This window comes from Mustela putorius, unplaced genomic scaffold (assembly GCF_011764305.1).
Source record: "Mustela putorius furo isolate JIRA1106 unplaced genomic scaffold, ASM1176430v1.1 tig00000508_pilon_pilon_pilon, whole genome shotgun sequence".
In the NCBI taxonomy this organism is placed as follows: Eukaryota; Metazoa; Chordata; class Mammalia; order Carnivora; family Mustelidae; genus Mustela; species Mustela putorius.
In genome coordinates, this window is record NW_025421402.1 from 23,681,214 (window position 1) to 23,708,072 (window position 26,859).

General features: G+C 43.0%; 1 protein-coding gene across 2 annotated transcripts in view; it reads right to left on the reverse strand.

The window, feature by feature from the left end:
* Positions 1-1,837: 1,837 nt before the first annotated feature.
* DDR2 (discoidin domain receptor tyrosine kinase 2) overlaps positions 1,838-26,859 on the reverse strand; it is a 93,034-nt gene continuing 68,012 nt past the window's right edge. For both annotated transcript variants that reach the window (XM_004751417.3, XM_004751416.3), the window contains exons 8-17: positions 26,168-26,411; positions 23,019-23,081; positions 22,116-22,246; positions 19,399-19,609; positions 17,546-17,769; positions 16,190-16,317; positions 13,757-13,948; positions 13,250-13,484; positions 10,378-10,527; positions 1,838-8,414 (exon numbers count right to left, since the gene is read on the reverse strand). In XM_004751417.3, coding sequence (XP_004751474.1) covers positions 8,280-8,414; positions 10,378-10,527; positions 13,250-13,484; positions 13,757-13,948; positions 16,190-16,317; positions 17,546-17,769; positions 19,399-19,609; positions 22,116-22,246; positions 23,019-23,081; positions 26,168-26,411 — 1,713 coding nt within the window. In that variant the 3' untranslated portion in view covers positions 1,838-8,279. The remainder of the gene's footprint in view (positions 8,415-10,377; positions 10,528-13,249; positions 13,485-13,756; positions 13,949-16,189; positions 16,318-17,545; positions 17,770-19,398; positions 19,610-22,115; positions 22,247-23,018; positions 23,082-26,167; positions 26,412-26,859) is intronic.

Genomic DNA, 26,859 nt, shown 5'->3' on the forward strand with positions numbered 1-26,859 from the left:
GAGATTCAGCATCCCCACAATTTGGGGATGCCAGCCAGTACAGGACCCACTGTGAGTTAAGTGAAGACAGGACGACCAGAGCTTCCATCTCCTACTAGTGTGATATCCATCCAGTCCAAGTTAGAAAGCCTTGTTCCTTGCTTCCCTCTTTCTATTCAGTTGGACCTTTCAAGTTTCTGTAACCTTCCCAGGATGGGTGAACCACTAGAGGTGCCAGAGAAACCAGGAGAACAGAAATCTATTAAAACAGTTGGCATTAAATTTTATATTTTAAAAATATCTAATCAGATGTAGGACACCTCAGTAATGGTTATAATATATAGTTCAGTGATAGGTGAGTAAGTATGGCTTTCATCAAATCAAACTAGTCATCTTGAGTTTATACTGTTCATGGGCTGTTTTCCTGGAAACCAGAAGAACCTAGTACATGACATTCCATTTATCCCCAGTAAACCTTGGCCTCTAGAACAGAATCGTAAATGGAGCACTCCTACCTTTGACTACTTATTACCTTATAAAGTAAGTTTGCCTCTACTCTAAATGCAGAAACCCATCTCTGGTTCCTTTGCTGGTGCCTGAAACAGTCCTTAGGTAGACAGAGATGAGCAAAGGTAGCTTTAACACCTGGGACAGAGCTCTACTCGGCATCTTTAGAAACTTCTCCAGAATGGACTTGTCTCTGGTTTAAAAACAGGGGCAAAAGAACAGCTGCCAAGGGGCCACGTAGCTTTTCTCGTGGGTATCTTTCATCCTTCTCCTCTTCAAATCACTAGTCCTTCAGTCTGGCCCAAACCTACTCTGACAGAGGAATTTTACTCATTTCACTCAATAGGAAGAGAAAGATATGTTGCTTATACATAAGGAGTTACTGGGTGCCTCTCAAGGACCGGAAGGTAAGTGTGTATACTTCTTTTTCAAATACAAAATGAACATAAAATTCTAAGTAGCAATAAATCAGTAACAAATTATATGCTCAGATAAATGCATAGCCTATAGATGCCATATGGTGTACGAATACATATCACACATACCTTCCTTTAAAGCTTGACAACAGTGTTGACAATATAATTGTATCTCTGAGTATCTCTGCTGTTCCTGTTTACTTTTTTCTTCTTTGCTTCCAACCCCACTCCCATCGCATGGATATGTGAATCCCTGGCCCTTAGCCCCAGAATCAAACCAAACACTCTGCGGATCAGAGTGTGCCTTCGTGAATTATTTTTGCCCTCTGAGTATTCTCTGAGAATTTGTATCCATTCTCTTATCTCTCCTAGCTGTTGCTGAAAAAATATGTAATCATTCAGAAAAATAAAAGTATAAATATATTCTTCAGAGACCAAGTAAGAAACACGTTCTTTTTTCTTTGGGGAAGAGGGTGGTTCATCTGAATTTCTTTTATGAAGACCAAGTCTGTATTCTGGCTGTTCAGAGTTCTTGTTGCTTTTTGTATGCTTGTGTGGTCTTGAGCCAGATGACATGTGGATTTAGAAGGGATTTCTATGTGTCAAACAAGACCACTTCATAGCAACAACAATAAAGCATCTGCAATTAATTCTGGACTGGCTTCTCCAGAACTAATGTGACAACCCAGAATCCCAATCTCTAGTATGTTTGGATGTGCCAGAGACCAAGATGCTTTTCCTCCAATAGACAGTCAAGCAATTGCGAGAGGGCTGTGTATGTAACCCTCTGTCGGATGTCCCCCCACAAACAGGCATGCCCAACACGCACACAGCACACTTCTCTGGCTCTGTCCCGGGGCCCCTTCAGGTGTCCAGAAAGACTGTAAGATAACCAAGCCCAGAACTGGTGCTGTTGATACAGAAAGAAGGACCCATCAGTAGCATATTTCTTTAATCATTGTTATTTACAATTTATCATCTGACAGACGTACAGAGAATAAATAAAGAAAAGAAAATATACAATGGGTATCTTGTTTCTTTTTCTAATACAGAGAACTTTTACGTATTCTATTTTGGGATGACTATGATAGTTTCAAGCAGAGATCAATCGGTTTGCTCTACCCCTTGATAAGACACATTGTCCTCCAAAAGCCTACAAAACAAGGCCCAGAGATTCCTTCCTCACAGGAAGAGTGAGCCATGCTGGTTCAGAAACTCAGTCCTCAGAAAAAGATAGCAGACAACAGGGTAGAAGAACAGGATATCATGAGTAGTAAAGGACATAAAATGAATAGGCTGGGTTACAAACTCTTGGGTGTGTTTGCAGGAATCCTACCCAATTCCAACCATTTCTAAGCCTCTTTTCAAGAAAACAGGTGATTGCCTCATTGCATTGTGCTTTCCCTTGAGTCTCTTTGCAAATTCCTCCCTCATATGCTTTTGGAGATGTGGGTTAAGCTGGCTTGGGACTCTGATCCTTCCCCTTTAAGGGTTCTTGACAGGTGTTTGCTCAAGAAACCAGAAAGCTTGTTTCAAAATGGGCTGTGTTTGGGGCCAGAGTCCCTCCCTGCTCTTGATGGGGTGCCTTGAGAGAACTGCCTTGCTGCTGCCTAAGGACTCCAAAGAATGATACAGATCTAACAACTCCAAAGAATGATACAGATCTCCATAGATCTATTTCATCCTCAGAAAATACACGAATGGAGTATGTACTGCACCAGGTACGAGCCTGGCAACTTTTCTCTCCTTCTTCATTGAAAAATAAACTCTCTGCATTATAGCAAAGCAGTTCTCCCTAAATTCACCCCAGTTATGCTGGGTGACAAGTTTCAGTTTCTTTTATTTATTCCAAAAACAACACTCCATGAATATTTGTTGAGTGCTCACTACGTGCTTGGAACTTGACAGGACATGCAGAAAGCAGTGTGAACCCAGTAACCGTCCTGTGACCCACAAATAGGGCAGGTGAAAGATACCATCACAAAACTCACAGCTGTTTCAAGTCCCTACCCTCAGGTCATTTCTGTGTTTACATTTAATTTGGTCCAATATAGCTGTTATTCCACTTAAGAACTGATATTCAGGCAAATGAAACGTCTCTACCATTCTGACCTTTGTGTCTCATCACACACTAAAGGACTCTATGCCATTGTATCTATTCCTTCCACAAGCCGGCCCTGATGCCATTAACTAAGTGCCACCCAGCTCTTGACCAAAATACTGGTTTTAACCCTAAGTCCCCTGCCTGACACCATTACAAACCCTACTCACTTATAGGAACCGCAGAGAACCATCTGATTCTCTTGTCAGCAAGATCCATGCAGATCTCACTGCCCCTGTGTTTCCAAATCCTTCTAAGTTGTTCCTGGATTGTTCCAGTTGCTAAATAGCCAAACTAGTCAGAAAATGTGGAAGCAGTCTAGGCAGGATATTGCTTGGTGATAAAGTTACAGACAATTTGTTATATTCTCTTTAGAATTTTGTAGAATCGTATCCAGATAGTGTTTTTCCTGATGCATCCAAGCAAGGCCAGGTTCCAAATCAGAAAGGGATGAAGTGTCCAGAAACTAAATAAATACATGTTTAAAAAAAAAAAAAAAAGAACAGTGAAATCTGCATAAGGTCTGTAGTCTGGCTAATAGCATTATAAATGTGAACCTTCTGGGTTTGAAAATAGACAATGGTTATGGAAGATGTTATCAATGGGGGAAAGCCTGGTGTTAGGATAAAACTACTCTATTTTCCCAACTTCTTGTGAGTCTTAAAAGTATTTCAAAATAACAAATTAAAAAAAGGAAGATATGGCAAGTAAATAATTACCCACCACTTGTCTGCCACCAAGCAATACAGCTAATTGTGCCAGGGAACTCAAAATGCCAGCAATCCGATCACCGTTAACCATTCTGGTCTCTTTCCATGTTGATTCAGCATTCCAAGACACTTACCAAGTGGAAAAGACATTCGTCTGTTTCTATAAAAATGTTAAATTTCAATTCAGAAGGATTTCCCAGCATAGATCAGGATCTGCAACTTCCAGAAATATTTAGAGACCTACCATATGCTCAGCCAGAAGTCAGAGGTCTTGCTGAAGAGAACAAGATGGCAGGTATATAAATTCAAGCTCGGATCAAAGATTAATAGCCATATGTTGGAGTAATCTAAGCCCTAACTGTAAGTTTCTTCATTTTTTTTTTTCGGTTTTGGGCAAAACAGATGCTGTTCCATTTTAGAATATTTCCTTGGAACATCTTCCTCTCCCCCTCTTGCCGACACACCCCTTCTTCTGTTCCCCATTACTCAAAACACATGGCTTAGCCCCACATCATGGCTTTCTTGTGGGAAGTCTGGATGGGACTAGAAAAACACATGGTTCCAACGTGGCACGTACCTCTTTGCACAGATATCAAACAAGACGTAGTCTTGCCTAACTTCAGCCTGGGACCCCCTCCGAACCTAGAAGACCCTTCCCTGATGGTTGCTTACGTGTTTCTGTTAGGACTTGCTCTTCCTGAAGACTCTGAAAAGCTCCCTTCCTTTCCATACGCGGCACCTGCCTTTTCATTTCTTAATAAATACTTCCATAATCTCTATCATCCAGAATTCCTTTCTCTATTGTAGTTACCCTTTATTTCAAGACACTTGCTTTTCTGCCCTCTCTCCAGAGATGCGCGCTCCTGCTTCAGCGCAGACTCCTGCCTGTGCCACCTGCTCCTCCCTGCCCTGCCTTGCCCTGCCCTGTGTCCCGTACCCTCCCTTACCTCTTTTTGTGTTGCCTCCTCTCGGGTCACCCTCCCCCCGCCTCCCCCACTCAGCCACGTGCACTTTCACTGCTTCATTTTTGACGCCACGTCCATACAATGCTCATTGTTACACTGTCTCTTGCACTTGCAAGTGACCTTTCCACAGCACAAAAACCACATTCTCTACCCAGTGCCCCTTCCCACTCCAGATCTCGCCTAATCACATCTGTGTCCAGACGGCACATCAAGATGTGGACCTAGTGGTCAGCCCATTCACCGCAAAAGTATAAATTTAAATCCGCCATTCCACAAACACAATCTGGACATAAACTATTTCACGTGTGTCATGAAGAGGACAACTCACTACACAGTAGCAGGGCCCCGTGGTTGGCTGTCCCTTTTTCTGTGTCCCTTTCTAAAGCTTCCCAGCTACATTCTTCTCGTCGAGGTTGGAGCTACTTCTAAATTCAAGGTACTAATCCTTCACCGTGTCCTCTGTTGGGTCTCTTGGGTCTGTGCAGCGAGGCTCTGTGGGTCTGACCAGGCTAGACGCAAGACCTGTGTCTGTGACAGAGGAGGCTCAAAGCCGGAAAATGTGCATCCTCTTCCCAGGAGAGGGTCACTGTACGGGACAACACTTCCTTGCCAGCCACTTGAAACAGATCACTCTGTGACTCAAGGCCAGGAAAATCCAGACACACTAAGTTGATTTTCAATATGATTTTTTTTTTTTAACGGGATGATGGAATGCGGTGAGTTGAGGCAGAAAGGGAAAAAGAAAGAAGCAGAGAGATGAGGCAAAGATGGGGAAATTATGTTGTCTTCTCTTGCCACACATGACATCGTGGGCACCGTGTTCATGGAGCCCTCCCAGAAGCAGGAGGATGGAGAATAGGCTGCCAGTCCTGATTTCAAGGCCCTTTGATTCTACTGCAGTGAGATGATTATGTTTATGTGTCTCTGGGACAGGGGCAGGGGGTGCCCAGATGAAACACTACTTCTGGATGGGTCTGTGAGGGTGTTCCCAGACGATGTTAGCATTTGAATGGGTGCACTGAGTGAAACACAATGCCCTCTCCCGCACGTGCCAGTGCGTGCGTGTGTGCGTGCGTGCATGTGTGTGTGTGTTGCGGGGGGCTCATCAAATCTTCTGAGAGCAGGGGGAAGTAGATGAAAAAAGATGGAGGAAGGGGGAATTCATGCTCTCTGCCTGACCGCTGAGCTAGAACATCTCCTGCCCTCTGTTTCTCAAAACCTTTCCCGGGTCTCCAGCTTGCAGGAGGCAGATGGTGAGACCCTGAAGCCCCATAACCATGTGGGCCAGTCCCTTATAATAAATTCTGTATATCTAGGTATAGATATCCTATTGGTTCTGTTTCTTTAGAAAGGTCTCTAATACATGAAGTTGTCCTGGTCAGAACAGAGGGGATAAGGACATGTCTGGCCCCGCACATATGAACTGAGACTGGGTCTGTGGAAACACCTGATGACACTTCAGAGCACTGTACCCGTGGCAGCCATGACCGTTACATAGTAAGTTCCCTGCACGACTCCTTCCGCTGACCATGATTCTCAGAGCAGGAGAGGACCAGATAAGGGAATCCGTATCAACTGTCCATCCAGTTATCCAACCACCCCTGCACATTTCAGGATGGGAGAGGCTTTAAGACCCTCTAATCCAATGTCCTCATTTTACAGCGAGGGAAATGGGCGTCCAGAAAGGTGAAGTGACTTATCCAAGGTGACACACTTGGCCTGGGGCAGAGTAGGACCAATTTCCAAACTAACGCTCTCCTGACTCCCAAACCTACAATCTCCACAGAATTAGTCCTGGGAGAGGCTGACGCCCAGAGTCAAAGGACAGCGATAGGGCGCAGGTATATGCCAGGGTCACAAGAGCATCTGCGGATTTGGGAAGTTCACTTCTGCGGTAGCCTGGAGCGCTGCTGAAGGCTGACCAAGGGAGAACAGTCAAGTCCCTGAGCGACTGTGCACAAGGGGGACCAGGTGAGGGCTCCAGCAGCAGACCCAAGGAAGGACAACTCAAGACTACTTCTTCTGAGCTGGGGAAGTTTATTCTGTAAGTTTTTCTGATTTCTCCTCAGCAGGAGCGGAGAGGTCTCCTTTCTGGCTTCCCATTAAAGTCTGAGCCGTTGTGGAGCACAGAGCTCCCAATCTGTTCTGAGGGGACGCATTCGACAACGTATCAGTCTCCACGAGTTCTGAACCCAGACCTTCACGATTCTCTTCTGCTGCCCACACCAACCCCGAGTGTGTCCGAAGCAGGAACAGGGAATGACTTCTCTCTTGTGCTCACCCCGTGTCTCTCTAAAATCAAGGACTCTTAGGGAGACAAAGACATTAAATACCATCTCATATGACCTTGTGTTTGAAAGCCTACATCTGAAGCTCTTCAGGGACAACGGACTCCCCCCTCCCCGTCCCCCGCCCTCTGGAGGTGGCCCGACTGCCCTGTGTGTTCTGAGGACTAGGCTTTCTCGAATAAGGAGTGGAAGTCCATCTGCTTGTAACTTTCCCTCCTCGGCCCTCTTTGGTCAACATTCTGCAAACACGCAGATCTATTCCCTACAATACGTGGCCTTCAGAGAGGGGTCCTCTAGGGGATACATCTGCCAAAAGAGCTGGAAGACTTACAGAAGATGAACCTAAGGGCCCGTGATTCAGACATCAAAACACCAGGCTTTATGGATTCAAAACCAGGGTTTCGGCGAAACACACACCTGGAAACATCTGAACGAGAAGAGGACCTTCTGCAGAAATCACAGGTGAATAGTATACCTATTGCCTGTCCCCCACAGACCTCTTTTCCCATGTCCATTCTCTGTTCAAGAATCCTTCTGTGCATGAGGTACTTTTTTGGCAAGTGACAATTCCCCTTCATACAGCCTTGGACGGACATTCTCTCTTATGCACATCCTTTGTATTGTCTTCGCAAATAGACCACATAGACCTTACCCTTGACCCCTGCCCATGAGTAAACAGAACACCCACTCCGAGAAGCAGGGGTTTTTCAAGCACATATCATCTGCTTTGACAGGGAGAGAAACGCAGAGGGTAGACATGTCCAGAGGGCCAAATTAGGAAACCAAGAAATCCATGACCAGTTGCTGAATACCAACCATTCCATCCGATTCTCCACTCTTACCGAGTGTTTTCCCTAAGCCTCATCATGTTTCCTAAGACATTAGTATTCTTCAAGTTTTTCATTCTGAAAATACGTTTTAAAAGGTGACATGGGAAAAACATTGTAGCATCTGCACATTTATAAACATAGCATATTTAACCTTTATAAATTATCTAAATTGTCTAGCCCGCTATCCAACACTTTGGTATATTAAGTAAGATTTCTTTACTAGATTTTATCTGCCCTAGGCTTTTTTTTTTCTTTTTTTAGTTTTTTAATGTAAAAAAAAAAAAAAAGAGTAAATATGGGTCAGGGGTAGAGAGTGAGGGAGTGGAGTGAAGGGAGCCCAGGGACAGAGAGAGAGAAGCCAACAAGCCTCCATCTCCCGAGCCCATTCAATGTCCAGATGGAGTGGCTTAGGCGTGGGTGAGCGAGTGGCCGGTCTCGCGAGAAGGACCCGGGCCATCGGGATGTGGCCAGGCAGTGAGCGCATCATTCGTCCCCTTGCTGAAGGAGCAGAAGGTGGATTTCCTGGAACGACGGACGGTGCTTGGTATCTCTTCTCCAGCAGCTGAGCATCAGCTTGTACACAGAGTCTGGGCACACGGCAGGCTGCGGGAGGTACGTCTTGGAAAACAAAAGTCCACAAAACCCCAGAGTGTTAAGAAGGGCAAAAAGGAAGTGTAGCTGCACGGTGGTGTTATCTGCCTCCCCCAGTGCTTGAGCTTGATCACTGAAACAGGTGTGATGTCTGTCTTTCCCACTCCCAGCTGGGACCCTGTCCCCTTCCCTTGTGCCTCATTGTCTGGACCAGGATCTCCTGATGGACCACTCTGAGGTCCCGACCATCATGCCAAAGATGAACCTGAAGCAGAATGAGGACTCAGGCTGGAAAGCATGTGGTTAGACTATGAAACCCTCTGCTTATGACCCACGCGTGTTGAGGTTGATCTTGGCCGAGCCAGTCATGGTGGGGTGGGGGTGGCAAGTGTGTTGGTTGTCTCAGCTCCTCCCCTGGAAGAGGACCCCGGCCAGACACAGACACTGCAGTGTATCCAGGTCCTGGGATGTACCTGTGTCGCTCCTACTGTCATGTTCTCTGTGACCCCCTCCCCCAGACCGGACCGTGGAGAGGAGTCTGCTGACCACAGAGCCCACCTCGCAGCTGATAGGATTGAGAAATGACTGTCCCTGTCAAACGTTCAAAATGTCAAACGTTCAAAATGTGAATCCTGAAATGTTAGTAATAAAACTTAAAGTAATTAAATGTTGTAAAAGGTAATCAAGTATAAATTTGATAAATTATGTTTCATAATTAATGTATTCAGTTTAATAAATTTTTATTGACAATTTAAACTTACACCTATAGGTGAGAAGTTTACTCAGCATATAATGGTAATACTTGATTTTGACGGAGGCCTCAATCAAATACTTAACTTTGCTATTTGACCGTTTGGTGGTCGGTGAAAATATATTTGGTTCACTACTAGTCTTTAGTGAAGATAAAACAGTGGGCCCTTTTAAGCTGAGTATTCAAAACTAAATAAGAAACATAAAATACTGGAGATTGTTAGAAATTAAAACAAAACTAGGTCAACCTGGGGTCATGACAGATTTGTCCAGCGAAAAAACCATCTTATCCCTCAGTCCACTCACTTATCTCTGCACACAGGAGTAAATTTGCCCTTTGTCATGGTAAGAAAGCAATTATTTTTATAACTAACAAAGATCATTTGGATCCCCTCTTCCCAAAATCTCTAGAGTGTCAAGATAAAATGAAATTCCAGGATCTCTTCCTCTTATTTCCAACCTGCATATTGTCTTACCGCTTGTCACTCCCTTATCTGTTGCTTGCTTTGATGTATTTAAGCCTTCAGAGAATCAAAATTTTATTTTGCACAAGAGCCTTCTCCCCATCCCTGGCCATTAGATTGAGCTGCCGTGCTTGAGGGTGCTGTGGCCAGGTCACTCTGGGGAGATTCAGTGCTCCAACTGCATCAGCTAGCCTTAGGTCCTGCATCTCATAGGGATCTTACAAACCAAGCCAGCCAAAGAAATCGTAGAGTATCCTGGCCGGGAAATGGTATCCTTGTCAGCGTGCAAATCTAGCTTTTCCCAAGTTCTGAGAAGCCACGGTCCAGGCACCTGATGGTCTCTGGGCATATACGTCTAGAAACGTGGCTAAATATTTAGTCCAAACCGAATTGTTAACGCCTGCCAGTAAATCCCTTATTCACTTTTAAACTTATAGGAGGGAAAACTGCACAGTCTAGATCAAGAAACAGAGCAAACGTGAGAAAGAGAATCTTATTTCCTGCTATCTTGGAGCTGGGAAAGAACCTGGCGTAACTAACCCCTTGTGTTGTCCAATGATCATGGGTTGCTGTGTGGATAAGGTTGAGTGTATGGCTGGTGGGGCAGGGGCAGGGGTAATTCTCAGTCTTTCGCATCATCTGGATCATTAGTGACCAAAGGCTGCCACCCAGGTGACTTACCTTCCAACTTAGGCTAACCTGCTAAGGCAGGGCTTTCTTCCTCTCACCTTCCAGAGCACCCAAACCCATACCTGGCCAACCCCAGCAGTTCTCACCTGCCTCCCTTGGTCCCGGAAGAACTCTCCAGTATTCTCGATGACCTGCTCATCTGACAGCTGGGAATAGGGCTGCTCCTGGCAAAAGGTGAACGTCTCCCACAGAGTCACCCCAAAGGCCCACACGTCGCTCGCTGTCGTGAATTTGCCCTGTTTACACAAGGAAAAGGAGAGGGCACAGGAGTGGCGTGTACGTGACAACAGCAGGTAAGATCCATAGGACCTGGGTACCCCGTCCACTACCCGGGTCACAGAACACTGAAACTGCCATGATGTACATGGAGAATCTAAAAGGACAAAGTCAAATTGTTTTGACATCAAGCTACGGAGGCCGCTCTCTTGCCCTCCTGGTCTCTTAGGTCTGCTTCTCCTGCAGATGAGACCCCAGAGGTGCAGCCGTAAGCTATCTGACTCTCCCACTGAGTGTCAGAAGCTCAAACTTCAATGCCCGTGGGAAAATGACCGTGGGAAAATGCCTGTGGGAATGGCAATAGATGAATGGGAAATCGATCATTTTTATGTTAGAGACAGAGGAACCTAGTTTAAGGGCTGGGAGAAGTCTCTTGAAGAATCCAGGGCTCTGGCTCCCCAGATCAGTAAAAGTCACCATCTTGAAGGGGAGACCCACACGTGACAGCAATGGGAGTCAGGTGCCATCAGCACGTGTAAAATCGTGCACGTTTCCTGTTCCATAAATACAATGCTCAAGTCCATGATGTTACTTATCCTTAGTTTTTCAGATCAGGAAAGTGAGACAAGGGAGGTTTACTAAAATCTGGAGAACAAGGCCATGAGTAACGGAAAAACTAAGATTTGGAACAGGATCCTATGGCTCTCATGTTGATCTGCTTTTCCAACACTATAGAATATCTCTAAAGGGAGCAATGCCCACTGATGACATTAGAAATGGGTGAAGTACTGATTCACATACACAGATGATAAAGATCCTTGTGAGGACTCACGTAAACTGGGATATATCACAGCATCAGGCGTAATAGTGGGAAACTGGAATGCGCTTATGTATCAAATTACAGAGACGTTAATAAATTACTGGGCAGGGCCACCCAATGGGATATGATGCGGCCACTAAAATCATGTGTTTTGAAGAAATTTAATGACATAGGAAATACTAACGATATAGAATTATATGCGCACAGTGCTGCCCCAGTTCTGTAACGTAATTGTTGGTGCCCAGCAGTCCTCCGTATCTGCAGTTCCCCTTTCCATGATTTCGGTCCCCCACATTCAACAGCAACCCAGAAGCAGAGCAGTGTCCTCCTGATGTGCCATCAGAAGGTCAGCAGTAGCTTCACCCCCCATCACGACATCTGCACAATGCACCCACTTTATCTCGTCACGTGGGCATTGAGTCATCTTACAGTGTCACAAGAGGAAGGGTGAGTACACGACAATATTTTGGAGAGAGAAACCATATTTATGTAACTTTGGACATTATGTTATAATTGTTCTATTTTATTACTAGCTACTGTTTTTAATCCCTTGCTGCGCCTGATTTCTATATTAAAACATTAAAATATATATATTACACCTTTATCATAGATATGTATATATGGGGAAAAAAGTCTTCAGTTTCAGGTGTCCACTGGGGGTCCTGGAACATATCCCCCACAAATAAGGGGGAGACTACTGTATATACACACATAAACACACACATATACACATATACACACACATACATGTATGTACATATGCACACATACATAGACATATACACACACACACAAACATATGTATAGAAAACAACCCACAAAGGAAATATGCCAAAATATTAATAATGGTTATCTTACTGAGAGAAAGGGGATAACTATATATATTTTTTCACTTTGTTAATTAATGAATCCCTTAAGAATATGAACAAGAAATACACAGATTAACTATAAATGAACAAAGCTAGATTGCTCTTGGGCTTTTCTCTGCCATGTTAAATGACAAAAGACAAAATTACAGGTACACGTCATTGTAGGAAGTAAATGTTTAAAGTCTAATAATTCCACAAATCAGCTAAGTGGTATAAAACCAACAATAAAGTGTCTCAAATATGCAAGGTCAGAAAAAATACCTCCAAGAGAGACATCTGGAAAAAAATCATGCACTCTTGGTCCAGAATACCAAGAGTTGAATAATAATTATAAAGGAAAGAATGATGAACTTAAAATAAAAAATAAATAGTAATACTCATTAAAATAAACACATAGACATCAGTCTAAATAATTCATTAGAAATATAGTTATGAAGTTAATACAGAAGAAAAATATTTTTTGTGGATAATATTTCTTTAAGTGATAAGGTTTTTTTAATAAATTAATGAAGACCAATTGGTATGTCAAAAAGATAGAGAGAGAAAAAAATGATACTAAATCCCTTATGATGATAGGTATGTTTTTAATCTTTTCCCCAAATTTTCTACAGTAAGCATGTTACATTTTATCAGCAGAAATAGGCAAGTGTTAAGAAATAGTAATTAAAAAAAGAAATAGTAATTAACTCACCAAAGTGAATCATCTCAAGTCAGAAAGTATCAACGTCTATTCTTTGCTTCCTACTGTCTCACATTTGTCTCTATGTGCCACGTGCACCAGCCTACATGTCAGTTGCTGAGGTAGTGCTTAAAAATGTGAGGAACTCTAGGACACCTGGGTGGCTCAGTCGGTTAGGCGTCTGCCTTTGGCTGAGGTCATGACCTCAGGGTCCTGTGATCAAGCCCCGTGTCCGGCTCACTGCTCAGCAGGGAGTCTGCATCTCCCTCTCCTTCTTCCCCTCCCCCCAACTCATGCTTCCTCTCTCTAGTTCTGCTCTTTCTCTCAAATAAATTAATAAAATCTTAAAAAAAAAAAAAAAGTGATGGACTCACCAGCAAGATACTCTCCCAAGACATCCAGCGGATGGGGAGCACTGCCCGGCCCTGGATTCGGTAGTAATCACCGCTGTACAGGTTTCTGCTCATTCCAAAGTCAGCTATCTTGATGGTATAGTTCTTACCCACTAAGCAGTTTCGTGTGGCCAGATCTCGGTGGACAAAATTAAGGGAGGAAAGGTACTTCATGCCGGAGGCAATCTGTGTAGCCATAAACTTTAGGTTGGCATAACTGAGGAATAAAAAAGAGGAAAGTGGCCTATGGGAAGAGAAAGCCATGAGAGGCATACGTTCTACAGGTGGTACCAATGAACTGGAGTTTTGACCTCAACATCCCTTCTCTGTTCTCAGTGAATCTTTGTGCTTTCCCCCAGAGGACAGTGGTGCCATTATTCCCCACCAGGCCAGAATACTGACAAACTTGAATGTTTGAGGCTCCCTGTCTTCAAAGCCCAGTTTAGTGCCACAAACACAGGGTAGAGCTAGGAGACTTGGCATATTTACCTGACAGTGGGTGCATTGCTGGAGGCAGAACTGGGGGGCTCGTGGCGGGAAAGAAACTGATTGAGATCTCCATTTTCCATGTACTCAGTGATCATGCATAGAGGGTCATCGGTGATGCAGACGGCTAAGAGGCGGATAATGTTTGGGTCCTTGAGCCGGGACATGATCTTTATCTCCTTAAGAAAATCATTCCTTAAAGGACACAGACATAGGTAAACCCAGAGGTTGCCAGGGTTAGAGAAAAGAGGGGGAAGAAGACACAGCAAAGCCTAGTCCTACCCATTATCCCGAGGCTTGTTTCCCTTTGGATAACCTTTGAGAGGACAGAGAAGTTGGTACCTAGAAACTATCTTATTCTACATACCCTGGAATAGGATGCACCCTTATTCAACTGCAATCTTTTTGAGAACATGAACCATGACCTGCTCACATATGCATCCCTAGAATCCAACAAAAGGACCACCATATAGAAAGTGATTACCATTTGCTGAATCAAATATATGCTGCTAAAAACAAGTCTGCAAAATGAAACTTTTCCCTGGATATGCTATCTTAAGTGTACTGGGGTATTTACCTTTTTAAAAGCCATGGACTCCTCTCTACTAATAGAGCAAATAAATCTTTTATAAAGTGAATAATCATCCTCTGGTTTTATCTGGTGCATCCTTTTTTTTAAGATATTTTAAAAATTTATTTGACAGATAGAGATCACAAGTAGGCAGAGGCAGGCAGAGAGAAAGTAGGAAGCAGGCTCCCTGCTGAGCAGAGAGCCCAATGCGGGGCTCTATCCCAGCACCCTGGGATCAGGACCTGAGCCGAAGGCAGAGGCTTTAGTCCACTGAGCCACCCAGGGGCCCCTTATCTCATGCATCTTTATTTTTCTCATACTGACTGTTCATAGTACAGGACATACCAGCAGTCCATCACAACACACTCTGAGCAGTCTGGTCAAAGCAGAGCTTTTCAAAGCTCACGGTGGCAGTATGGTATCATTTCAAAAATAGTACTCACTTGGCCAAGACTGGAGCCATTTGAGTACCTAGTGACCACTCCCTTCAGTCAAAAAAATGGGCTCTCACCTTCCCAAGAACAATATTTGTAAGTAAGACCACTAGCCCACATTCTTAAAACTATCAGAGCAGATCAGTTAGTAATCTCCTGTGAGTTTTCTAGCAACCCTGAACTGGGAGTCATACTGTATCAATATAAAACCCTTGAAATCAATGCATTCCTGATGTGATATGCCCCCTCTTTCATTCCCCCCTCTACTCAAAATCAGGGATTTCCACAGTTTTGGGAGCCCAGAGTCTAGGTCATCCTTCACAGCTAAATTGCAGTAAGCATAGGTGAAGTGACACCAAACTTCACCAACCAAAATAATGGGCAAAGGCTTTGTTATATCCTATGTTTTCTCTTCTTGCCACTCTCTTCAATTCTGTGTCCACTCTCTAAAGGAGTCAGAGGACGTCATTTTTCATGCATACTAAAGTCTTTAAGATTGAGGTTCTCACAGTTAAAATTCCAGTTCTGTTCTCTCAACTTTCTTTCTTCTTCATTCCACATCCTGTCCTCTGCAAGACAGTGGAAACTACCACCATTCTTGGAATTTCCAATAATTTGGGGAAGAGGGATAGTAAGCTTTCTTTCACTCTGAATATCAGTGAGACAAATCAAGTCAACACAAATGGGGAAATACATAAGTTACCCCAATGTACAAACTTTTCTGAGACAGAGACAACCAGCTTTCAACCAGCATGCTTCTCTGGGTGAGGATTAACTCACCATTACTGGAATGGAAAGGCTGTTAGACAACAGAGTGTGGCTGGAAACTGCAATTTACGTAGTAAAGGATCCAAGAGACTATTAGCCAGTTTGGGGCACTGCTAAAAGACTGTAGGATCCTTTTGCTTTGAGGTCCATGGATACTTTGCCAAGTAGAGGTAGCTTCATTTTGGGGGTTGCTGGGCATTGAGGAAAAGGAGCATAAGAGCAAAAGAGAAAAAAAAAGGAATAAGAAAGTAGATAGAGACGCAAATAAAGAAGAACAGAGGAGACTTAGCAAGAAAGTTGTGTGTGAACAACGAAGTCAGCCAGAAGGCGGTAAAGACATTCAGGAGAACGTCTGTGTGTCATGGTCAAAGGAGCACATATTTGGGCTGTTGTGTGTGTTGGGAAGTACAGCTCTGTACAAAGGGAATTTGGAAGTCAACATGTAGCTAATTCAATGGAAAGCGGACATCTGCATTTGCCAGAGATAGCGAAGACAGATGAGGACTACAGGCCCATCAGAAAATGAGAGCACAAGAGCGAAAGGTGAGGCAGCTCACAGACCTTCCCATCTCAAAAGAAAAAAGTTGCTCACAGGTTTCCAGGACTGTTCCTGATCCTGAAGGTGAAATACATAAAGGAAAATTCAAAATGCGGACCACAGACCTGGCATTCTTGTTGGCATCTGCTCGGAGCATTTTCACGGCCACCAGGACAGGCTGGTTGGCACTGACATCTAGGGCAAAATCTTTGTCTTTGAATTTTTCCATCCCCTCCACTTCACAGAGATGAACCTAGACAAAAGTCATCTAGTCTCAGCATCATCGTTTCTCCTGAAGATGGCTCAGTACTCTTCTTGCTGGGCATTTTCGGGAGATAAACTAACTCTTACAACTCAAGCAAAATCATCAAAAACTGTTAAGATACATATAGCATACCTTTACTTCAAATAGCCGAGACAAACAGGGGGTAAAACCCAGCTAGTATGACATGTTACTACTTTATAAAAGATATATACATTGATTGGAACATTAAATATGTGAACAAATCTACAACATAGCGTTTTATTCCAGTAGAGTCCACTATAAAATGTTGCTCAGCATAAATGCTCCCATTTTGATTCAAGGAAGTTTAGTTAGTGGTTCATATGAAACAGATGGCAATTTCTTCTCTAAGGTAGTCCCTTAGTGTGGCGTTAGGACTACAAGTAACCCCTACGTATGAGTAACAGAATAATGAGCATGTGATTTCAACCCCGGGAACGGAATGACATCACGAAAAGATGCCATGAACCCTTCCACCAACACCAAACCCATGCAAGGGCAAAGCGTGCCACCCACACTGAAAACCGAGAACACGTTCTTCTATTTCATCTGGAGTTCAGATGGCACCGTTGAAGGGCTCCTGTTGCCACTTAAATCATGGCTTTGGATTCTCAGAAGGTTCACGTGACTGACGTAAGAGTGCAAAGTCACTATGACATGCATCGCTCAGAGGGTGACCAGGAAGAGTGCTCCTCCTTATCTCAATTGGCAATTCATCCCCTCGTGGCTGAGTCTGGGACTCAAGTCAGGGGCGAGGTTGTTTTTGACCACTTTACACGTAACTCCCATGGAAAGGAGGAAAACAAAGTGGCTATCAAGTAGCGGGATGTTCTTGGACAGTTTATCAAAGATGATCACATCTTACTCGTCCCCACCCTCTCTGTAACTTATTGTAAAAAAAAAAAAATTGAAAATACTGAGTGTTTTTCATGATATCTGAAGTCTAGTGACTTGCTGGCTTTAAAAACTCCTATACAGAAGTCAGAAGACCCAGGAACCTTTGTGAGTTCTTTCACAAGAGCGAGGTGGACCCAGTTCCAGCCTTCTAGAGGACAAGGCAAGGACAGATGAGGGAAGGAGACATTCTGGTACAAATCCACTTTGGAAGGGGTACTTTCCTGCTCTCCTGGCCATTTTTATTCAACTACTATCTTTGGGATACCAAGAACTAAAGACCCCACGAGGAGATTCAACTTACCTCCCCGAACTGGCCTTCTCCCAGCTTCTCCTTGAATGTCAGGAGTTTCCTGGGGAACTCTTCCACGGCCACATCCTTCCCTGAAAGCAGGTCCATGGTGACAGCAGGCACTGAGTAGGTGTTGCCTCCGGTCACCCCCTGCAGGTTCACGATGTCAGCCTCTGCGTAGTGGGGTGCTCCCTCCGGCCCGCTGGGCTGGGCAGGCTTCACAATGCCACTGCAGCCTGGGAAGACACCTGCAGTGAGTCTGACTCCAAGGGCCATCTTTGGAGATCCTTCCAGGAAGAAAATCTGAGAGGAAGGCTAGGACATGCCCCAAAGACAGCCTATGCTACTCCACGCCATTCTCACTCAGAGAAGGGTTCCCCTAGAGACTCTTTCTTGTGGCCTTCAGAATGTGGAACATCATTTTCTCTCTTCTTCTCAAACTGTGTGATCATTAACCACCTCCTTGACTAATTTGAGGGGATCATGGTGAAACTAGAGGACAGTTCGTGTTACATAAGGGCAGTAGTATTAAAGTTGGAAGACTTCATCACATGTTTCTTTAAGATACTATCATTGGTTTAACAACCTACTTTAGAGATTAGACAACGTTCTGACCATCTAGTTTAAAGCACACCTTTCCTTACAAAAAATTAAAATATGAGGGGGGAGATGTTTTAAGACTTTAGAAAACAGGTAAATTACTTTAGTCCAGCCTAAAATAAATTAGTTTATTCTTGCTATCTTGCTATCTTCCTACAACTCCCTGAGTTCAGTGTGCTTCTTCAATGTTTGCTTTCCACTGAGCCATGAATACATGTGAGCTTCCTCGCTTCCTTTGGAAAGACCCCTTGAAAAGCTTATGCGCTCCCACTCTGTCCTGTCTGCTCCTCCAACTGACTCTCCCCTGAACACAAGTTCTTTTACTGACTTGCATCACTCGTCAGTTGCTGACCTTATGGAAAAGCTGCTCTGAGCCTCAGTGATGACCCCAGAATCCCTTCTGATGTCATTCTGCAGCACGTTAAAAAAAAAAAAAAAGAAAAATAAAACCACTGGAAGTGAATCAGTTGTCCCTGTTTTACCAAAGCAGTACTTTTCCTGAAGAAAGGCAAGAAATATTTGCTGTTGTAAGAGATCTTGTATTAGTCAAATAAATTTCCACCAAAGAGAAATAAACAAAAATTAGATAAACTCTTGAGGGCCAGAAAATTGGGAATTCTAGGATGTCTTTAGCTTCATTAGTTTCTTTTCTCCAGGTGAAATGCTAGTCCTGAATCTACCACTAATGATGTTTGGTATTGGGTGAGTGGCCTATCTGGGCCTCCTCAGCTTCTTCTTATGGACAATGAGGATACCAGACTAGCTGGACCAGTCTGGCATAGCACTTTAGTGACACCCTTTATTTATTTTCTTTCTCTTCTTCTTTTTTTTTTTTTTTAAAGATTTTATTTATTTATTTGACAGAGAGAAATCACAAGTAGATGGAGAGGCAGGCAGAGAGAGAGAGAGAGGGAAGCAGGCTCCCTGCCGAGCAGAGAGCCCGATGCGGGACTCGATCCCAGGACTCTGAGATCATGACCTGAGCCGAAGGCAGCGGCTTAACCCACTGAGCCACCCAGGAGCCCTTTTCTTTCTCTTCTGACCTGAGAGTCCCTTTAAACACCGACTATGTGATTAAACACCTTAGCACTCAGATTGAGGTAGGAGCAATAGCAGATCAATCTAGAAAGAGAGCGTGGACTTCTCAGGGAAACGTGGACTGCTCGTGACAAAAACCAGATTTGGTTGAGTAGGAGTCAAGTGTCACGCCTTCATAATGCCTGTCAAGACATCTCCCTCATTCTCTGCCACGATGTCATCCTCACCTGACTCTTCTTCCCCTGGAGCAAACTCTGGGAGTTTTCGTATCAACCGCGATGGCTCCTGGTAGTCAGGGCGAAGGGGAAAGATGCGATCATAAGTGGAATTGGACTCCTGCTCACTTGGCGACGAGGAGCGGTTATTGTTGAACATGCTGGACTCGCTGGGCAGGGAGAGGCTGACTGTCATTTCATCATCTAGCATCCTCCGGGAAGCCTGAACGAGAAGGATGGGGAAGGCATATTGGCACAAAGGGGATGGGGTTTCCTCCTCTTCTGAGACCCAGGCCTTCCACTTGGGTGGAATGCCTCTCTATTACTCTTCAACTCGGCAAGTGTCGCGAGTGACAGGGGTGTAGTCTGGCTCCCCAAATGCCTGGGTCATAGAAACTTAGAATAATCCTTCATAGATTGCTTCAAGGCAGAAATTGACGCCCCTAACTTCCATGTTGCCAATATTCATTAACTTTTATTGAAGCAATATAAGCATTATTTACCTGACACTATGAGAACCTATCAGTTACCAATGAAAGATCTTCTCAATCTTGCAGAGTTTGCAACGTTCTATTAAATAATAGGCTTTGGCAGACTTATCCCTTAATTGGTTTGATCTTGTGTAGACACATTAAAATGCTCATTCATTCAACAAATTCACTGTTACATGGTGGATCAATAGTCTGGCACTGCAGGTTAGGGTAATATGCCCTCGATCCAGCATTTTTACTAATCAAAAATAAAATGGCTATAAAAATGGGAAAGGAAATCCCTGGAAATAATGAGGTGAATTATACCTAATAAAGGAAGAAAAAGAATAAAATAACAAATTGTTCTGGCATCCTATCCAATGTGACATACCTGCTCCTTCCAGAGGAAAATGCCAGAATCTGAATACATGTGACTACTTGGATTTGAACGTGTAAAATATCCCACTCCAACAAACACACTTCGAATGCTCAATGGAGAGACCTAGATATCTACTTTGTTCTCTGGACTGAAAAGTCCTTTGTTGCAGTAATACCCCCAATACTGAGCATGGAACCCAGCACATTGTAGGTACTCAATAAATATGGGTTAACTCTCGCAAAGGAAAAATGTTAAGGACACTACCAAAATGATCCTACAAATATTGATTACTCTAAAGCTATTCTGAGTAATGTTTCTTGAAACATATAGATACGCTTAAGGGTTTTACACACACACACACACACACACACACACACATCTGTCCCTGGGGAAAAAATCTTGTGCCATTCCAGAGCATCTGGAGTTTTATTACTAGGATATGCAGGGTAGAAAGAATTTCTTGAAGGACCAAGTTAAGTATTTCAAGGCAAAATTGTTGCCCTCCCTTTTATTTGAAGGGTCTCCAATCCAACACTCCTCTTCCAGCCCATGGAAATATTCTAATCAGACTCTGAAGAAAGACCCAGAGAAGTATGGCAAATTCTGGCTCCAATGAAGAGAAAAACAGTCGTAGAATAAATAACACAGATTCCCTTTTCCCAATTAAAATGGAGTCATAACAAGATACTCAGTAAGACACACATCAGCTTCAAGCCATCCCATGAACCTTCAGTCCACCAGCTTCTACTACCACCAGCACTCTTCGTTGTCCCTCACCCTGAATTTAGATACCCAGTGTGCTCCAGCATTCTAGAAGAAAGGTTTTGAACAGCCTCACAGTTCAGAGTTTCTAAAACCTCTCAGTCCCACATCCATTTGAACTCATCGATCAGTGCAGATCTCCATGGTCAACTCTAGAAACACTCAACCATCAGCAGACCCCAAGATCATCAGATACTTAGCAGAAGTGCCCAGAGAATTGATATCTAGCTTAAGAAGCCAAGAAAAGTCATACATACTCTATCTTTGGTGGAATAGATATATATTGGAAGGAAAAAAAGTTTACAAATTTCAAGACTGACAATTGGAATGAGCATAGAAAATAGGATACCAGTTGTATGACCTTGCACAAGTGACATTTTCTCAACAGAAAAAGCATTAAATACAACCACTGGGCCCAGCTCACTGTTATTCAATACGGTCCAAGTAAAATAATACATGTGAAAAAAGGCCTTGCAGGTTGTCAAATGTTAGACAAATGTGTAAATATTACTCAGGTAAGTTAGACTGGACAAAGCAAATCTGAGGAGGGGCCCAGAAAGATGAATAATCATAACTCCAAATACATAAAGAAGTAGAAATAGGACTATGAAAAAGTTGGCTTGGATATTGATGAGGTTGAATGTTTTTCTGTGCGTGTGTGTGCGCGCACACACACACACACACACCCACGCAAATAGTAACAGAAGAGAAGGAACAGCATTATCAGATATGTATGAGTTGTTCATCTGTTAATTTTTTCAAAAAATACAGATGCATGCACTCCCCTCCAAAGTGCAAAGATGAACTTTGATCCTCCAAAGTGGATCAAAACCTTCAAGCGAGATGTTTGAGTTGAGATTGAATGGATTAGGAATAGTTTTCTGAGTTTTCTAGGGAGCTTCCAAAATCCCCATTCTAAACATGAGAAAATGGGCTTAGCTTATTCTATTCTGACTCCCTTTAGCACCAAGCTTCACCACTCCCATGCTTCTTGGTGGCCTCAGTTAACACTCTAAGTATTTACAAGGTCTTATATTTGCCTTTTTCTCCTTGGGTAACAGTAGCTTAGGCGAGGGTGAAGCGGCTTCCTATACCATGACTGTTCTGCACTTCCTCACCTTCTCCAGCATTTTCTGCCAGAACTGCCTCCAGAGGATGATGACAATGATGGCCAGGAGGATGAAGATGATGGCCACCAAGCAGCCAATCAGGATCCGTGTGTTGCTGTCATCGACTTTAAGCATTGGATCTGTGACCAGGAAGAGAAAGAGGGAGAACACCATCATCTCATGGGGCAAGGAAAGCATGACAGACTGGACTAGAGACAGAGAGGTAGAACATTTTCCTTCCAAGATAATTCCACAAGATGCCACCTTAATACTTCTGCTTAGTTTCGGTCTTGCTACTCTTGTATGCCTTTGCTCCTCCACTGTACATGCCTCCTTCTCCTCGTGTATCAGACTGGATAATGGAGAGGTTTTCCATTCATGCCCAAATTTTGCTCCTTTATTCCACAGCCTAGGTCTACTGGCTCACAATCACACCTCATGATAAATAGGTGAGGAATCTCCTTTGGAGACACTTAATATTGTGTGTTTCCCAGATTGCTGACTCATATGGCCAGTGACCATCTGAAGTACAGGGTACACTTCTGCATATATCTCCAATTAGAGAGAATACCATTTCATTTAATGGGCTTCCATCCATTCATTGAGATCCCCACTATGGGTCTTACCTAGAAAATGTCCCTTTCCTTGTTTCCATTCTAAGCTGCCTAAATTCCATGAAACAATTGGAACAACTCCAGACTCTGCTTTAGCTGAAGAATCACATGAGCTGGCAGTAAGGAGAGTGAGTTTGGGCCGTTTACTTTGAAGCCTACCTTTCCAGAACCACCCTTTATGCAAAGCCACATGGTATAAAGCCTCCCACACAGTCGGATCCTTGCAAAATCCCCACTTTTTTTCATCCTGTAGAAGGTCCCTTCAATTTTAACTTCTATAACTAGATATCACACATACCATAGGTTGTGGGTGCCACAGGTGAGGTGGGCAGGGCTCCAGAGTTGTTGTACATTGCAGCATCTGTTGTAAAACAAGCATGAGTCAGAGCTGGGGAGAAGACAACTAAGTATTGCTTTTCTGGTCATAGATTGTGACCCAGAACACTGTGAAATCAATCTAGTGGGTTGCCATCAGCCTTTCTTAAAAATGAACTCATAGAATATTCTAAATAAAAAAAAAAAATCACCCTTCATCTAGACAGTAAGGGCAATTCTTCTTCTGTAAAGTATTTGTTTAAATGGTACAAGGTGGGATGGTATAAGAAAGTTTAAGAAATGGTGGTTCAATGGGCTGGGACCACACATTAGCATAAAACATACACAGGAAGTCAGACCTGTAAAATGGAGAGAACATGATGGGTATGCAGGCATGGGACAGACATAGTGCTAAGAGGTTCTTTCCTTCAAGGAAATTAAGTTGTTTTCACTATGCTCATTGACCCAGCCCTTTAATTTATAAACCAAGACTTCACCCTTATAGGTAGATTATTGATACATGTTCTAAAACTAGACCCCCAAAATGTATTTGCTATATTGACGTTGGCAACTCATTTCACCCTTTGATTTGTGTAACCAAGGAGGTCAAGAATTAGAATATGCATTTCCCTTTAAGGGGCATGTTCTCCATAAGTCCTAGTTTTTCTTCTTCTTAGAACTAAATTATGCAGATTGGGAGGTAGCTTACATCCACGTGTAATTTTCTGTGTTGGGTTCTCAGGCTCCAGTGGAAATGAACATTATCATGACATCAGATTTAAAACTCAAGAGATCCAAGGAGTCAAGAACTGTAGTCCATAGTGGCAATTGGATATAACGAGGTAAGTATACTAATTACTCTGCCAAGGGAATAGGATCCCTGAGACTGGATGAGAATCTGTGGTCTTCTAGTTAAGACAATGTAATGACACTGATTTTGAACATCTAAATCTCTGATCTTAATAAATGCTCCATATAAAATAATCAATCCATTTATTCTTAAATTAAATCTTTATAACAGAAGACACTGAGGCAGCAAACATGTTTTTCTAAACAGATGTTCTATTTCCTTGTCAGGACATGTTATGAGCAAACCATATTTAATTTTCTTCTTTCAGAAATTAAATCAGGAGCACCTGGGTGGCTTAGTCAGTTGAACATGGAGTCTGCTTGTTCCCTACCCTCTGCTTATCTTCCTCTCTCTCTCATAAATAAATAAACAAATACATAAATAAAAATTAAAAAAATAAAAGTTAAATCAGAAACATGGGGTCTTCTGCTTTATCTTTATACTAGTCTCTTTTGCCTTTTTTTTCACCTATACTTTTGCCCAGGTCCAGTGCAAGGCTCACTCTTTTGATTGTTAAAAAGCCACTCTCTACTGACCTCTTTCTTGGTCACTTATTGTTGGTATCACTTTGAGCATCTTTCTAAAAATCATTGTGTGGGTTTTGTACCCCATCTACACTGCAATGGTATAGACAATGCCCCAAATGCCTTTTAACTTTCCAGCACTCAGTATAATCCTTACTGCCCAATTTGTGGTCTCTAAGGACCATTCTCTGCTAAAAGGAACCACGACTTCTTAAGGAAATGGTTGGCTTCATTTCTGGAACACAAACGTTCAAAAAGAACTTGGGTAATTTTGTTCTTCCAGAAAATAAAATATTCATCAAAGGCTTATAGGATCAGATCCAAAGAACACAGAGCCAGCTTAAAGGTGTGTGTTCTGATCAAATGTAAGACAGTATGAGCACCAGAAAGAATTAATAATTGCAACTGATTAAACATACAGAATTTTTTTTTTAAGCAATGAGTCCATAATGATACTAAAAAGCAAAACAAGTATGAAAAGCAAACACATGAAAAACCTATTTAGACATTACTGAAGATTGCTAGGGCATCAACTCTGAAAATCGATGAAGAGAAAAAATTTAATCATGTATCCTGCCCTTCCGATGTGAACTCTATCTCAGAGTAAGCAAGTGCATGAGGAACAGTTCTACTAGTCAGAAGAAATTCAGCTGATAAATGCAGAAGGAATGCAAGAGCTAGAAAATCACTATTTAGCAAGCCCTAATAAAATAAATAACTCAAGCAGTTGTCACCAGTTTGTGGTGATAACCTGAGCCCAGAAATCAATCTTAGCATCACAAAAGGTGAGAGGATATAACACTACATCCCCACGATGAGGTTCAATAGCATTATCTATGATGATGTTCAAAGGACACAGCTAAATTAAATATGTTAAAAAATTTTTTAAAAGGATACAGCATTATCTATGAAAATTCTTTACAGAAATAAGTATTGAACTTGAATCAAGTTAGCATGTAGATATAACTGCCCATCTACAGGAATGACAAAAGATACAAGCTCTAGAAAATGACATCACAAAAAGCAATCAGCCAAACCAGAACAGATTGGTTTTTTTTAAAGGACTGTCTTATATTAAAAGAGACACTTAGGAATATAATAAAGGAAATCCCCAAAGAGGGTCTTATTTGGATCTGAATTTGATCAAGCCAACTCTTTGGATATTAGACAATCAGGGATACTTGAACATGAACAGCCTATTAGATAATATTAAGGAATTAATTATTAATAAATGTTGTTAGATTTTATATTGCTTTATGCTTGCAAGGCATGATGCTTATGAAGAAGATGCTATTTTCTTTGATGTATTCTCAAATTTTTAGTAATAAACTCAAATAATGTCTCAAATTTGTTTAAAATATTATAGTGAAAATGGAGAAATAATGAAAGACAGTCACAACATCAGTAGTTGGAAAGCTGAGAGTGGTTGGTAAGGCTCATTGTTCTCTACTTTTGTGTATATTTGGAAATTTTCATTTAAACATTTTAATAGTGTGATTCCCCTTAACTGGCTTAATTTATACAGTTTTAACTCATTGTGCTCTCATGTTTTCATCCTTTAATTTACATGCCTTTTAAATAAATATGTGAGAGCCCAGTAAATATTCTAGTCATGCAGATTTCTCTATTCACCAGTGAGAAGCCACTGTGCAACCCTCTTCTTCAGACACCCACCAACTGGGCAGCTCCAGGGTGCACCTGCCTCCTTCACCACGCCACCCCACTCCCACCTGCGCAGGAGGCCCCCCAGCTCCCAACCTGATTGGAAGGTGATCTCACTGAACATCATCCAGGTATCAGCAAAATGGTATTGGCACTTGATGGCGCTGGCCATGCGGTGGTGGAGGGGCACCGTGACGAAGCGAGCACTGGGGTTGACGTCGTCCAGGACGAGGGGGAAGGACACAGCGTTCGGTTCCCACTCGTTGGCCTCTGAGCGGAAGTAACACTGCACCTCCTTAAAAATCTTCACACCTTTGGCAAACATGTTGTTGCAGTGGACCTGGCAGAGAAGGAGGCATGTGAGGGATAGGCTGACACCAACAAGTGGTGCAGGGACACAGGGCAACCTAATCTGGTAAAATCCTCCATCTGCCCGTTTCTCTGAGCTCCGCTCTTGGTGACTAGCTCTGCAGTCTCTCGGACTTGCCCTTCCATCCTCTTCACAGCAGCTGTGAGACGTTGGTCTGGCCCCCTAAAAACGGTGTGGCTTCCCCAGTCACCTCTCTGCACCTGTGTGCCCCCGGCCACCTCATTTCCTGTCACCTCACCTGTTAAGTGAGGGTCAGACCAGCATCTTCTCAGGGGCCTTCCTTGCCCTTAACACTCCCAAGTCTCTAACCCTCCCTAGCACTTACTGGCTGTTCACTCAGAAACACACTGTTCTGAACTGAGGTAAGGGGTCACCCTCCAACTTTCTTCTTCCCAGGCACATTCTAAACCAGTCCAGT